General features: G+C 36.3%; 1 protein-coding gene across 1 annotated transcript; it reads right to left on the bottom strand.

Moving 5' to 3' along the window:
- Positions 1-10914: 10914 nt before the first annotated feature.
- On the bottom strand, positions 10915-14845 carry trh (thyrotropin-releasing hormone). The gene is made up of 3 exons (XM_015347319.2): positions 14615-14845; positions 13980-14191; positions 10915-12987 (listed from the first exon to the last, which is right to left on the bottom strand). Exons 2-3 carry the CDS (start codon positions 14167-14169, stop codon positions 12335-12337), a joined length of 843 nt encoding a protein of 280 aa, XP_015202805.1. The 5' UTR covers positions 14170-14191; positions 14615-14845; the 3' UTR covers positions 10915-12334.
- Positions 14846-16125: the final 1280 nt, after the last annotated feature.

Below are 16125 nucleotides of genomic sequence, written 5' to 3' on the forward strand. Positions count from 1 at the left end.
CAACTGGATTTCAAATGGAATGAAGTTAAGGATCCTGGAGCTGTGGCAGTGGTACTAACCACTGTGTTAGCCGAGCTGGAACAAATCAATAAAACTCCTGATGAATTGAACAGTATTCCGTCATACAGTACGTGCTGATCTTGTGGGTTCTGCATGATACTTTCTCCATTTATTTTTATACACTTACACAGACCCAAGATTCTGAATTTGACTGGGTTTGTCCTGAAAAGTTTAGAGTTGTAATCTAAGAATAAATCCTCTATCTAACCTGCACTCATTGTTTGGATTTGGAAATACAATTATGGTTAGAAAGGAACGATACATTTTGGTCTTAACTGAAAATGGCTGCTTTCCAAAGGCTTCTTGAGGAGATACACTTTAACTAGTTTACACTTTATAAATGCGCCTTTTAAAAACTGGAAATCCAAAGGAGACTTGTTGAAATGGTCTGTGGCTGAGAAAATATGAGCAGCTGGAAACATTATTGGAGCATCCCTTTCTTCCATTCATGTCATCTTTCACAAACACTGTATGCACAAGGCTTCCAGTATAGTAGATGACCCCCCCCACCCCCACCCCTCCCATAAATTCTTTGCTCTCCTACCATCTGGAAGAAGATATTGCAGTATACGGGCTCGCTCCACCAGATTCTGTAACAGCTTTTTCCCACAGGCTGTTAGGCTTCTCAACACCTGGGTACTTACTTGCACCCACTCCAATTCCAGAAACAAGGTTTAAAATCCCCCCAGTGTTTAGTGTATATTGTGTGATGTATTGTTTTATACTATTCTGCAACAGTTAAATTACACCATGTATATAACCTGTGTACATGGCCACTGTCTTAGTTTGCACAATCGTATGTATTAATATTAGCATTGCTAGTCCTGTCTACATTGTCCATGTCAGTGTCTTATCTGTAATTGCACCGTGGACCAGGAGGAATGATATTTTGTATACTGTATACACTGTATACTTATATATGGCTGGAATGACAAACTTGAACTTGATCTCTGTCTATATAACCTATATAAACTCTTCTTCAACCACTGGGTGGCAGCATTGGTTCAAGTTGCAAAAGGCTGCCACTGTGAAGCACCACTGAGGTGTATATACGTGAGCTGGTGGAATTTAAAAAGCCCCATCAATCATTTTAGACCCCAGACCAATTTCCGCTTTTCTGTCCTGAAGACCAGCAATAGGTGGTAATAATATAATTTTTGTTTGGCAAGGCAAATGATACTTGGCATTTTTAGAGTTTTCATGGTATTTGATCTGCGTGCTTAGGATAAGACAGCAAAGCAACAGAATTCAAAACTATGCTTCTGAAATTGCATTGAGCTTGTAAGGAATAATGTTAAACTACTGAATGCTATCATTTGTGGCTTTGTACTAAGAAGAAACTGTTGGAACTTTTGTTAACTGAAGATAGAGCTTTTCAGATACCATGTATCTGATGTACAAGATGTCATCATTCTTTTTGTCTTAAATATCATATCATAATAATTGCTGCCAGGAAGCATAGTAGTACAGTCATTAGCATTGCTGCCTCACAGTGCTGGTTTGATTAATGACCTGGGGTGCTATCTGTGTCAAGTTTGTATGTTCTCCCAGTGTTTGCATGTTTCCTCCCAGTGTCCAAAGACATACTGGTAGGTTAATTGGCTTCTGGGAATATTGCTCTTAGTGTGAGTATGTGCATGTCTGCGTGTGCCCAGCAATGGGCTGGTGTCCCATCCAGGGTGTATCCTGCCTTGTGCCCATTGCTTACAGGATAGGCAACCCTGAATTGGATGAAGCAGTTAGAAAATGGGTGGATGGATAAACGCTGACTGGTTTTGTTAGGAGAAACATTTGTTCTGTACATTCAGAATGGCAATAAATATTTTCAACACTCAGTCATGTTATTTGTCTTTGATGAAATGGTTAGAAAGACAAGAACAGAGATATGATTTATCTGCAACATCTTCGAATACACAGTAACTAGACAATATTTGTAAATCTCCTATTTAGTGCTTTCATATATGATCCTGATTGAAGCTTGCATTGAGTTGAATTCTGTTAAAGTGCTTTCAATACAACATCTTTGTTGCTACTATGTTTATATGAAATAGTGTTCTATGAATTTTAGGGGGAATAGAATGTTTGTTTGGGAGCTTGAACATTGTGCATTAACAACTGTCTAGTCCTTAGTTGTACCTAGATTAGCAAAATGAATAGTAGTAAAAAACAAATAGTATGCAAAAGGTGAATGGTAGCAAAATTGAATTAATTCCATAGATATGGAACATAATTATTAATAGTGCAATATACGTTTTACTATCTGTTTTTTCACATGGTTCTCATTCAATTTTCAGATTTTATTTTCTGAAGTTAATGGAATGTTTTTTACTTTAATCTTTGATCCTGATTGTTTAAGTATCTTCAGAGCATGGTTTCCATATTCTGGAAGGTGCGATTAAAAAAACGCCAACAAGTAAATGTGAAATTAAAATTAATTGGATGCTATTTGCAATGCTCATTTAGAAAAGGGTAGTTGGAAATTAGCATAGAAAAGTCTCTCTCTCCTGAGGATTTGGAGGCAGGGGTGAGTAGCTTGTAAATGTATGCACCTGCCCACACTTCAGGCATCTCCCTGAAGAAATGATAAATTCTAAGTGGTTTGTCTTTCATTCTCTCCTCAGAGATATTGTGGAAGGTATGATACTCTAAATTTTCAGTGGATGAGGCATAGGCTGAGGAAAACTTTATCCAGTTTGCTAAAGGCTTACCTACAGTACAAAGCTTATGTATATACATGAGAGTAGAATAAAGACTGATATTCCAAACAATTTGTAATATATCATGTTTTGGTTAACATCTAACAAGTACTGCGATTGCCTAAGGCTATGGATTAGTTTTAAGTTAATCAAACGTCATTTTCCAAAAGTCCAAAACTTGGAATGGAATAAAGATGCTGGCAGTGAATGGTTAATAACCACCTTCAATACATTGTCCACCTTCAGGCTATAAGACAAGAAAATTACCTCCTGTTTAACCAGTACCTTTGCTTTAATTATAATCCTTCAGTATGTCAGGAGTGGAGACTACAATGTCCTGATTGGTGTGTCTAGTACAGATGCTTCGTGTTTTCTATACACTGCTTTGCAGTATTAAATTGGAAGGAGAGCACTGTATGCCTAATAACATGCAATTAGTTTTGATTTACATAGACAGAGAGGTGCAGTAGTTGCTCATCTGATTTAGCTGCAGACCTTTCATATAATATTGGGAGGTGGTAATTTTCAGCCTTCCACCACAATGTGAGTGAGTTTGTAGTTCAGTTTATTATTTATTTTGTTGCTTTTAAATATCCATTTAAGAAATTCACTAAGAAAGCAAAATGACAAAATATCCATTCGGAATACTGAAATTGTGTCTAGGAGATTTACAGTTTACTCTTTGGTGGACTCTAAGAGTTCCTTCATAGTATATAGAGTCTGTCAAAATTGCCTGTTGTTCATTAGAAAGCTGCTTTATGTCCAGCACAGACATACTGTATGCTCCAAGGAAAGAAGTATAGTATTCTTGGTCTCTGGATCTTGAAAAGAGATCCGGAAAATAAGTTAAACTCCAAAGTACTGCGTAAGGTAGGCTTCAGGAGTAGTTTATTTATAAGGTACTCAAGGATTGTCTCAGATAAGTTACTTTGAATTTTTCTGTCCCATTGTAAAGCATGGTTTATGAATTCAAAATCCAGAACAGTTCATTGTGTTTAAATCTTTGTGGTTGTGTGCTCTTGTGAAGGGATAATGATAGGCTCAATCGGGTAGTAGGTTTTTACTGTGTATCATAACAAATAGAAGGAATAATGTACTTTCATAAATGTTGATATCTTAGCAACCTTCCTGGAGAAATCGTATTTGCAAAAGCTGGCTCTAATGTTCCAGCCTTCCTTTATGGAAGTGCTCTTATATACATATAAATAAATCATGTATGGACCCATATGGTGAGGTGTTCCAGGGATATGAACTGGAAGTTGTAGGACTTTCTGCTGTAAATACTTTGAATTAATGTCCATATTAGACTTCCTAATCGTTTTAATAGATTTACCATCTTTTATTTTTCCCTGAAATGTCACCTTTTGAAATGTCAGGTTTTCATCTCTACATAATCTGCAAGTCCGTTCAAGTTCTTTGTCAATTCCATAAAGACATGTACAGTATTTATAGTATCCTATGAAAAATAGAAAAAAATGCCTTATAAGGGGTTGGTCCATCTCTAGCAGTGTTACAGCTGCAACATGTAATAGCATCAATTCTAAGAACATCTGATCTAGTAGAACTGGTCCAGAAGTCACAGAGGTACTCCAGGAACAATGTCTGAGAAGCAATGCACTGCCTAATTCACTGAGCTGTATGTGGAGATATACTGTAGGACCCTTCAACCAGCAGCAGATCACACAGCTTTGAAAGAGATGAGGGTAGTAGTTCAGTACCTTCAGGGAGCCTAAAGTGTCCGTACTGTTAATGTTTTCTTAGATTTGCCCACCACTACCCAAGAGCCCTTGAGGACGTATAGATTGACATGTTAGCCAGGTCTGCTGCTATCTTTAGCACTACATCAGAGATACAGTATCTGTACCAGCAGATATGCCTGTTGTGAAGTGACATACATCAGCCTTCTTTCCTTATCCCACTGAAGTAAAGGCATGGTCTTCTGCTACTTTTGTAAGATTCGTGGGATGTACTATATGGTGGGCCATTCCCACTTATTTGGACAGGATGGGTGACCCCTAATTCTAATATTTTGGAATACTGGGATACAATACTGTAGCTAATTAAAAGTACATTGAACACTAGAAATCTCCAGTTCCAGAACATTATTTTAGTATGAGAGAAATTGTTCCCTGAAACCAGGACTCAATCGATAAATACAGTACAGTGAAAATCCCTAAGTCTATTTGGTTATTACATGTTATCCTCATATCCTGTAATTGACTTGCTTATATTCTGCAGACTTGCTTAATAAGTTGTCAGCTGTCTGCCTTTGATGCTTCTCATACACAGCTGAGAACGCTAACATGACAGAAATAAAAGACTAAAGACTTCCATTTCTGGTGCAATTTTGTGGCAAAACACAAGTACAAAAGAACAAATAAGTGTATCTCAATAGCTAAGTTAGAAGCAGGTAAGAGAAACAGACTGTAGATGAGAAGTGCGGTGTTGTTTCTTTTTCTGTTGGCGTGGAAACTGATCTGCAGCTTGATTAGTCTGTGGTTTGGTAGATGAATTAAGTGCTTGACACTGAATTTGTATATTTAATGGTTCAGTGGTTTGTAAACTACAAAAAGCAATAGGATATTATTTACTAATAATTATTTACAATGTTTTGCAAACCTCACTGTTTGCTTACCTTACCTGACAATCATTGTAAAGAGCTTGGGTGGCAGATAAGAGATCTCCTATGCACTGACAGCACATCACAGTTAACATCTTACTAGCACCCTGCCTCCTACTACCTTACTAGAAATTGTGGGATACGCAAACTGCTTGTGTTAAATATTTTAAGTACAATCCTTGCCCGTTGGTGCTATTGTACAATCCCAAGCATACTAATTCATCTGAATTATATTTTGCACCACCATTTAATTGTAATTAAAGATTGACTACAACCCCTTTCAAGCTCATTCTTTATGTATTAAGTATTGTTACCAGAACAAATAGTAGGATAGACCAGCTGGAATCCAAACGTTCATTTTGCAGAACTCTGTGAAACAGCACAGTACATTATTATTTACACTGTCCATCATTAAGTTACATTAAAACATGTTTGAATGAATAGAATGATACTCGCTTTGTTTGGTGCAATTGACTCGCCTTACATTTAAGATCCTGTAAATAACGCAGCACCACTCGCCACACTTGGAAATCCTATAGTTCTTAGCATTACATTTTGATTACATTTACAAAGACACTGGAGAAATTCAAGTTCCATCTTTGCTTTTTTGCCTCCTCCATATCAATTATTTTGAATGGCTTATATGTTCAGAAATAAATCAAGATTCGGTAGGACAGAAGTCTTATTTCAGTCCCTGAAGTACCTTCCCTTCCGGGGGAGTGTGTTTCTGGAGTGGTCTTCCTGTCGTAGAGGGACTTGTGATTTCACTACTCCACATGCTGCACATAAACCTTTGAGACTGTCTTATTATTCTACTGGACATGTGCTTAGTAGAATAATAAGGGCTGCTAGAAGCTTTTAAAATTGATTCCTTGGCCTCACATTTGCCTTAGTACCACCATCACTCTTCTCTTAGTGCAGCTGATCTATACCTTGACTTGAGGTCAAACTTGGCAATATTTGAGCCATGCTAAGTAAAGGTTGTGACTTTTCCCCCCACTAATCCTTCCAGTCTCTGTCTCTTGTTAATGTGCCACATTAATCCTTATACTGTACTTTGAGCATTACATGGAATTCTAGACAATTGTGCAGGATCTTGTAATAAACCTGTCTATAAAATAAAGCAATTTAAAATAAGTACAATACACCTCAATTTTCAGATTGTTAGCAACGTAACAAGCCTTTATACCTTGATTTAGGTGTTTAATAGAGGGAAAATTGAAAGATAATTTAAAATAAACCCTTTGAAAATGTGACTATACAGAATTGGCCATACAAAAAAAAACATCTGAATGATATTTTATTTGTTTTGAATGAATGAAGTGATGACACAGGAACAAGAAAGAAAATGTGTTGGTGTGATAGAGTGAGGAAAAAGTCGTCTTTTTAAAATACCAGTTATTCATAAAATACTAAGAATCTTCATTAAATGTTTCTCAATTGCTTAAGAACTGTATGTGTGTGCACTGTAGTAGAAGTAGTAGTAGATTTCTGTAGTAGAAATCAGTTTGGATTTATGACACCCAGATTTAGAAAAATGCATTTTTTTCTTCCAAATCATTGTGGAACAGGAGTAGTTTTGAAGGTCTCATTTTCAGCCTTGTTTATGTATCTTTTTGACTGAAAACTGAGCATTGGGGGATAATCTTCAACCATCATTTTGGACTTCAAAAGCATACTCAGCAGGTACAGTACCATTTCTGCTGGGCTTATAGATCAACCTAGAGCATCATATCCTGTTCGCAGAGGCAGGATGTATTAGACGAAGAAAAACACCTGTGTGTTTTATGCACCTGACCAATATGTATAAATTAAGATCTTAAGAGATAATGCTCTTATTTGAAGTCCATGGTAGAAAACTTCATTTGTGCCCTTTTGCAGCTGGATATTACATTCATATGAGCCTGTGCTGGGCTAATCCACACTAAGCACTATCAGTAAAGTGATTTTATATATGACATTGGTCACAACCTCTGCCCCCTTCCTCCTTGTTAAAAAAACAGATGGAGTGCACCAGTTCTGTTTCTAAGCATTTTGTTCCGTTCAGAAGCTCTTCAGCATTCGCAGGTACTGCTTTTACAGCCACAAAGAAACATCCATTAACTCCAGCTTTTGTACAAATGAATGAATGAACTTATTCAGTTGGGCTGACCTGAATTTGTTTTTTCTTTACATACAGAACACCTTGTTCGCTGACAGAGTAATTAGAGAGGTACGGTAAACTCATCAAAGCACCAGCCACTCTTTGATAGTGCTCACATAGTATAAGACATACTGTAGAAACGCCAAGACCTATGTGTCCTTTTTACAGTAAACTTCAAAAAGAATTTAAGCCTGTGACTGTTAGAGAAAGTAATAAGGAAAAAGCAAAATCTGATTATGTTAATAAAATTTAATGGTGGTACTGTCCCATTTACTAAGCACTTACATTTTTAATGTTAACATAACTTAACAACAACTTATTGCTATATGCACTCAAATAAATCTATTGAATCTATTGAATGTTATATGAAAATATGATTATATTCTGTTCAACATAACCTGTTCTATGACCAAATATAAGATCTTATTTAAAACTATTGGAAATTCCACCACTCCTGTTATTCCTTCCCATATCTTGTCTAGACGACATTTTTTTAATATTTGCATACAAATATATGATTGTAATGATCTATTTACAATCCTGGCAATTCTGGCAACCCACTGAAGCTAAGCAGGTGTGAGCCTGGTCAGTACCTGGATGAGAGACCTCCTGGGAAAAACTAAGGTTGCTGCTGGAAGTGGTGTTAGTGGGGCCAGCAGGGGGCGCTCACCCTGCAGTCCATGTGGGTCCTAATGCCCCAGTATAGTGACGGGGAAACTATACTGTAAACAGGCGCCGTCCTTCGGATGAGACATAAAACTGAGGTCCTGACTCTCTGTGGTCATTTAAAATCCCAGGGTGTTTCTCGAAAAGAGTAGGGGTGTAACCCCGGCGTCATGGCCAAATTTCCCATTGGCCCTTATCAATCATGGCCTCCTAATAATCCCCAACTATGAATTGGCTTCATTACTCTGCTCTCCTCCCCACTGATAGCTGATGTGTGGTAAGCGTTCTGGCGCATTATGGCTGCCGTCGCATCATCCAGGTGGATGCTGCACATTGGTGGTGGTGGAGGGGAGTCCCAATTACCTGTAAAGTGCTTTGAGTGGAGTGTTCAGAAAAGCGCTATATAAGTGTAAGCAATTATTATAATTATTATTATTATTATTATTATTATTATTATTATTTCTGTAGTTTTTGTGTACCAAATACTGGCTTTAGTTGTATGTTTCATTTCTTTAGTATTTTACCTCCCTTGTAAAAGACTGAGATTATTCCTTTTGATCTATTACTCAAGGTAACTAAATGAAGACAATTTTGTTTTACTTTACTGTTCAGAAGGTAAAATGTAAAATAACTGTAAAATAACAAACCCCTACAAAAAAGAAGAATTTTATAGATGTGATGTGTGTCACCTTAAAAGGTAAAAAGAGGTAAATAAACATAGTTTCAGAATATTTAACTTATTTTATATATAAATTATATTTATATATTTCACTGGATACATGCTGGTTATATACTCAATATATGTACAAGGTGAATACTTGATTAATACATATATACAATGTTTTGTAACACTGCACTACAGTGTGCTACAGTATGAAGGATGCCTTCCTTGAATAATGAGTTACTATATATGAAATATTGAGTTTGCTTGATCCTGCTATTGATATGACTGGACAACTTGGACATTTAAAAAAATGTTCTCATTATACTGTAGTGTTTCTATCTTGGTAATGCCACAAAGCTAATGTCTTGTAATAATGCATTGGTGTTAATCCTGGATGTGTTGATGCCTGGTTTTACCTGAAACAAAAGGTAAAACAATTTGGTCTCTTCCTGAAGGTGATAAGCAATTGTAAGGTATTTTTCATCCTGTTTACTGACATAATTATAGCTGTGCTATATCACATATATCCTAGGTCCAATATTGCTCACTTTGATTAGTTGTAGTATTGATATTGGTGTGTCAATATATAACTTTTTGGAATTGCAAATGTACAAATTATGTATGTATATATGCACACACTTATCAGGAACCCACTAGATTAATGTTGATGTGTTCTAACTAAGTGATTGACTGTCAGGTTTAATTGAGTGAACAATTTGTTTTCTCTGAAGACCTGGGGAAGTGTTAAGGTTCACACCTATTTATAAATTCAGTTATCTGCTTTGATGCAAAATAGAGCTCCAGTGGATCTGCATGGAACCATTAATTTATTGAGCTCTATTAAAGAATGGACAGCTAAACAGCATACATTTCCATTAGCATGCTAAGCCTGATTACAGCCCAATTGCCTTTGCTAAGGAGCAACAATCAATAGCCTTTGCATTTCTGAACAGGGAATCATCCCACATGCAAAGTCAGTCTTTCCTGTGGTTTAGTCATGGACCTCTTGAACTGGATTTGTCATTTTTTAAACTCTTCTTTTTGTACCTGTCCTTGTTCTCATTTATTTTTCATTAATCTTGCTATAGATGCTGTGAGAACTTAGTATTACAAAAGATTTTTGTCACCCTTCTTAATTTTGGATGATTTGGAAGATATATGTTGAATAGGTGAGTGTGTATTTGACTACTCATTGAAAACAAAGTGTAGATCAGCCATTAAGTAGACACCTATTTGTAACTTCTGATGCTATTAATAATTAAGTAGTTTGTGTATTTCGTAGAGAGTAAAGGCACCAGCATGGTTATGCTTAATACATTCTTGATAGCAACGGCCCAGTTGACACTGATATGTTTCTTGCTAGTTTAATGAACTAATAGCTTGTTTTTCTTTTTGTACAAAAGGGTGCTGAATTACTACTACAGTACTAAATGATTGAAGTATTTTCTGGGTTCTACACTAGGTAAAAATAGGATGCTCCCACCAGCAGCTTGCATTGCCGCTAGAAGTATTTATGGTTCCTGACTATTCCCTAGTGCCCAGTGTCTCAAGCACAATTCCAGATTTTCATGATGACTGAGTTTTACATTTGCTGTGTTGGCATATAGTAATAAGAGTTATAAGAAGTGTTCAGTCTAGCTTCCTCTAATTTTCACTCTGCTATATACAGTAGATCTTGGACTGCAGAGAAAAATGCATCATATTATCTTGGTCACAAAAAAGTTCTATGGAACTGTGAGAATTACGCAGATTAAACCATATTAGCAGACACATGTTTTTGTAGTTCTAGTGTTGTTGCTGTTATTTATTGTGTTAAAGTGCAGATGTAATAGCTAAACTATTGCAGAAAAGTATTAATCACAGGAATTATGCCTGAAAATAAAGCCTCAGCATCCTATACAAGCAGTTCAGTCTTCCTCTACTGCTTGTTGATGCTGTAATGACTTTTAGAAATGTTTACTTTGGTTTTCTTCAAATTCATTGGTTTTGCCCTGAAATCCTTTTTTTTCTGATTTGGTCTCTCTTTAATTGAACTGAAGGAGCTCCATATAAATTTAAGGCTTGATGCAGATGTGCTTATTATTTAATCAGAAAGATACAGAGATTAAAAGATGCAGACAATTAAGGAACACATCTCACAGAGGTAGAAGCAAGTTATAACATTGTAGGTACCCTGTTGGTGAAGCTTGGATGAATGCTTACAACATATTACTGGTGATTTGCTGATGTGAAGCAATAGAGAAAGATTCTAATATCACCATACCAGCACAGAGGGGTGGATTCACCAAATCCCAGTATGCATGTCTCTTTGTTTTGCTTTAATGCTTTTGAGAAAGGTCATCAGATTAACAGAATGATAATTATCTCGTAAAATCATTGTGTCACCTCATGGACAGCTGATCAATTTGACTGTGCTTTTTTTACACTTTCAGTGTATTTTAAGAATAAATTAATTCTCTGTAATTTCTAACTAAAATGGGTAAAGCAAACAATGAAACACATGAGGCTGGTTATTCAATCCTTTGAATGTCACATCTGTCAGTACAGTATGTGTGCATTTCATTTTATTGTACATAATGTCACTATAGTTCAGTCATTTACAAAGCAAGCTCTAGCTTTACTAAAATAATTCTTTACAGAATAAACATTTGTCTCAAATCATACAGGAGCTTTTGTGTAGAAAAATAATTTGGGGACCCATTTTGTTTTGCCAGGAACATTGCAAATTTGTATTTTATGCGGTTGAAATTTCATTTAACACCGGTCAAAGCTAAGTGAGAAAATCAGATACACAGATACGAAAACTAGGTCTATGTATTACTTTCCGAAACACTTTATTTCATAGGTAGGCCACATGTGATGATAAAGTTTTACTGGCAATTGAAATCAAAGTGAAAAAGAAATGGCAGCAGTATTGTGTTGCGCAACACCCTACTCAATTCAAATATTCAAATCCAAAATTTCTGATCTGCGTAATCAATCCAGTTAACCAATGGATGGCATAAATTCCGTATTACTGACCAGGTTTTTGCACAAACGCCCTCCTGTCGTCGCAATATCCTTTAACTTCCGTTTATATTATTATGATGTTTGACGCGAGAATACGTACTATGTATGAGAACTGCTCTGTACGAAAGCTGTGTTGTAAAATATTTGTTCTATACTCACTGAAAAAACGTCTGTGCAGAACTACATTTTCTGTCATTTACAGGGTATGTCTGAGTGGTTATCTGTAATAGTCTCAATTCATGGCAATATGGTTACAAAAACTAATCTTTCAATTTAACTTTTTAAAGCTTCTTACCGCTCACCCTAATTACTGTACTTTCTAGTGATTAATCGGATTGCCAGAGAAACTGAATCAGGTGGTCTGAGAAAAAGGGTAAATCAATCATTAAATTAAACAAATACCAAATAATCTTTATTATAGGAATGCATGTATTTTCTTTACATTACAGTACTCTCCCTCTTTTGCCTCTGCCTTTTTACTCTTGATCCGTCAAATCGTCGTCAAAAGCGAACCTCCTGCCTGGGTGTTGTCTCTTCTCTTCAGCTCTGCTCTTGTTGACGTTATCAAGCAGCTCTAGCAACAGACTAGCCTTGTTGCACTTTACGGGGTCTTTGATATCGCAGGGAAGGTTGTTGATATAATCTGGGCTTTTGATGTCCCAATATCTCTTCCCGGGATGCTGCCGTTTCTCCAAGTCCTGTAGGTCCCCAGCATCGAGTTCATTCTCCAGTTCTCTCCTGCCCGGGTGCTGTCGTTTATTGTACGACAGGTAGCGTTTACCTGGGTGCTGTCTTTTGGACATGTCACTTTGGTAACCCATCTGAGAATCTGTGGCGTCGGAATACTGGTCCATCAGGGACCGCTTACCCGGATGTTGACGCCTTTGCAGTTCCACATAATCGTCTGTTTCGTCCTCTCGTTTTCCAGGATGCTGTCGCTTTTGCTCCTCGAAGTAGTCATCGTCCTCCTCCCGTCTGCCGGGATGCTGCCTTTTCTCGAAGTCGGGGTATCTTAAATCTTCGTCCTCCTCGCGCCTGCCCGGGTGTTGCCTTTTCTCAATGTCTTCTTGGTACCTTTTGCCAGGATGCTGCCTCTTAGAAAGCCACTCCTGTTGCGAAGAGACCTGATCTGTAAGTGAAAGAAGTACGAGAAAAAAAGAAAAGAAAAAGAAGATAAGAGTTATTTTTTTTTAAAAAAAACCTACAGACAGCATTAGAGTTTGTGCAATACACCGAGTGGAACCTGAAATTAGTTTTCAACAGTATAATTGTAACCCAATTACTTTACCAACCACAGTAAGCGCGAACTTCTAAAAGATGACACATCTTGAGGTTTTTAATTTTTAGAGCTATTATCTGAACATTATACTCATGGTGGCATAAATCAGCGATTATCATTTGTGCGTTTTGGGCCATTATATCTAACATAGTTCAACGACTCGACTCTCCGTTGTGCAATCGAATTAAATAAACCACGTTTCAAAAGCAAATCTCGTATACTACATGTAGTGAAAGAATTTGATTGAATTGCGTTTTATTTTCGTTCTGTTGAAAAACTGGCCTGCTTTGTGTCGATTTCTATTTCTGGTCGAAAATAGTTTACAGGAGCTGAAGTATAATATGGCATTTGATATAGAAACGTGTGTGCCTCGACTTTTAATAAATTAATATAAGACTTGTTTAAAACAATCTTAGAACGGCTTAAGTGAAACAGAATTGAGTTAATAGAACAGGACAACCAGATGAATGACCTGTATTCATTATATAAATAGAATGTGTTCGTGTTCACAGCTGTCGGTGTATGTTGTATTATTTATTTATTTAATATACTGTGTATGTATACCATATCTGTGTATGGTCAAAATGCGTAACAAAACGCATAAGTATCGCGGAATAAATACATGACAACCGTATCGTGAATCCCAGATATTTAATCTGCCATAAATTGAAATGGTTATGTGTAAAGCAATGAAAACTGCAACAAAGTAAATGAAAAGAGTCATTAAAAAGTTTCCTTTTCTACGAAATGAAAGCGTGCTGTACAATGGCACAATTATCTGCTTGTGGCTTTAGCTTTCGATGAAGTTTGTGAATAGAGCTGCGAAATAACGAGCTACATACCATTAAGTTTGTCCTCATCTTCGATCTTTTTCAGTAGAGATCTGAAGATGATGTTCTGTGCTCTCTGTAGTATATCATCTAAGGGCACTCGTTCTTCCTTGTCGCTTTCATCAGGGATATTTTGTCCCAGATTGACAGTGAGATTGCAAACAGTGAGAGACACTAGAAGAATCAAGCAGGCAGACCTCATAGTGATGCTGGTTTCCTTGGACCTAAAACAAAGATTAAGATTTTATTAAAGCAGAACTCACTAAGCAGATGGAAAGACGTGCCGCTGTTTATTAAATAATAAATTAATAATATTGCTAAATAAAGTTCAAAATTGCACGAAATAAAGAAATCAGAGTTGCATGAGAACTGCAGGTTCAGAGAACGCGAAACTAATGTAAGGAGGTCCCGTTTGTACTACTGTACATACTTCTGTTTCCCGACTGTAAAGAAACCTACTGACATCTAAAGACGTAAAAACTCATAAGCAGACATGCACATGTAAAATCTCGTCGATAATATTAAAAGTTTAACACTCTTAGTTTGTTGATTGTAATCACCATTACATATCGAAACTTGAAGACAAAGATGTGGGCACAACAGCGTCAAACCAAATGCCTGGAAAAAAAAAAACCACCATAACTTACCTGCTGTTAAAATATTGCAGGCTAACTTTTCTTTACAAGAAAGTCTTTCTGTTCTTCCTATGCACTTCCTCTGCACGTACTTTTAATACATGACAATAGTGCTGAGGACGTTCTTACAGAGGTTTGATTGGAGAGGCACACTAACGTATCCACGCAGCTTTCGAAGTTGTGTGTCCGATATGTTGAGGCTCCTCATTTATAGTTCTCGTACACCCCCAACATGCTAACGATTTTGTAGTAATTTGGGTGGTATCGGTTGTTTCATTGATGTCACCAGTAATGATTTCTAAGCGTGCCTGTCAGCAGGCACAGTTTTATGTTTAACTGTAGAGGTCGCTGTTCTACCTTGGTTTCAAATGTCAGGCTATTCACCAACTTCGGTCAAATCCTACTTACAAGTATCCGCAAAAAAAGAAAACAGTAGAATTGGATCTGAAGTGTAAATTAAGTCAACAAAATTAATACCCAAAGTGGAGTTGCCCTCAGTGATAATATATCATGTAAACTCAAAATTGTCCTTATATGTGCCTAATTAAAAGTTTTTACGAGTTTTTTCCCGTTTTAGTTTGATCTGTCTGCATACGTGCACAGCGATAAATGCAGAATACATTTGAAGATAAGTTAAACAAAAAGTTTAAAATGATGATTCACTACCTTTCATGCAGGATTAAAATGATTGTTGGAAAAAAGTTTTAAGAAAACGAAATACATAAAGTGAGTGCTGGTCAAATGCTATATCCACTAATACTAAGAAACAACCATTGGAGGTAAGGGTAAAGCTACAGTATACAGGAGGTACTGTATATGCAGGAGGCGCTGTCCGAGGTTCTGAAACCCATGTATCGCTAAAAGACTTCATTTAGCAAAATTGGGCGCTCAAAATAACTTTGTTAATTGTCATAGCAACCCCAAAATTAAAAATATGTTTTTAAAGAATTGTAACATTTATTAATCAAAGCATGAAGAAAGCATAGTATAATAGACAAGCAACGTAGCACACACTTTCTAAAGTCCTTTTCAAATACATTTCTTATTCATGAAAATATTTAAACAGGGATTCATTGTTCCGGCTATATAAAGTACGTTTCTAACATCAACAACCTATAAATAAATCTGCCAAAGTAGATGAGTGAGTTTGTGAATGGCAAGAGTACTTTAAATTAATTTGCGTAAAAGATACATGAAAATGTCATTTTTGTTTTATGTAACTTCTTGATATTCATACATAGTAAATATCACACAAATATAATTGAAAGACACGCTTTTCCTTGAAAATCTTCTAAACTGCCATTCAATGTTTTAACATACTGTTGCCTATTTCTTTATGCTTACAGTGCAGAGGATAATTTTGCTCTTCTACCTTAATTACTTTGTTTATATTAATATCTAATCTCTGGTCATAAATAATGGATTTTTTGTATTTTTAATCCTAATTTTAATTTATAAGATCTATGTACATACCAAGTTTGTACATTTGAATTACTATTGAAAATGTTGAACAAGGGTCAAAG

This window comes from Lepisosteus oculatus, chromosome 4 (assembly GCF_040954835.1).
Source record: "Lepisosteus oculatus isolate fLepOcu1 chromosome 4, fLepOcu1.hap2, whole genome shotgun sequence".
NCBI classification, from domain to species: Eukaryota; Metazoa; Chordata; class Actinopteri; order Semionotiformes; family Lepisosteidae; genus Lepisosteus; species Lepisosteus oculatus.

Bases quoted from the DNA above. Each gene is read 5' to 3' on its own strand.
- trh (XM_015347319.2), bottom strand. From the start codon at position 14,169: ATGAGGTCTGCCTGCTTGATTCTTCTAGTGTCTCTCACTGTTTGCAAT. The intron at 12,988-13,979 runs GTATGTAGCTCG...TTTCACTTACAG, and splicing joins AGATGAGGACAAACTTAATG to ATCAGGTCTCTTCGCAACAG.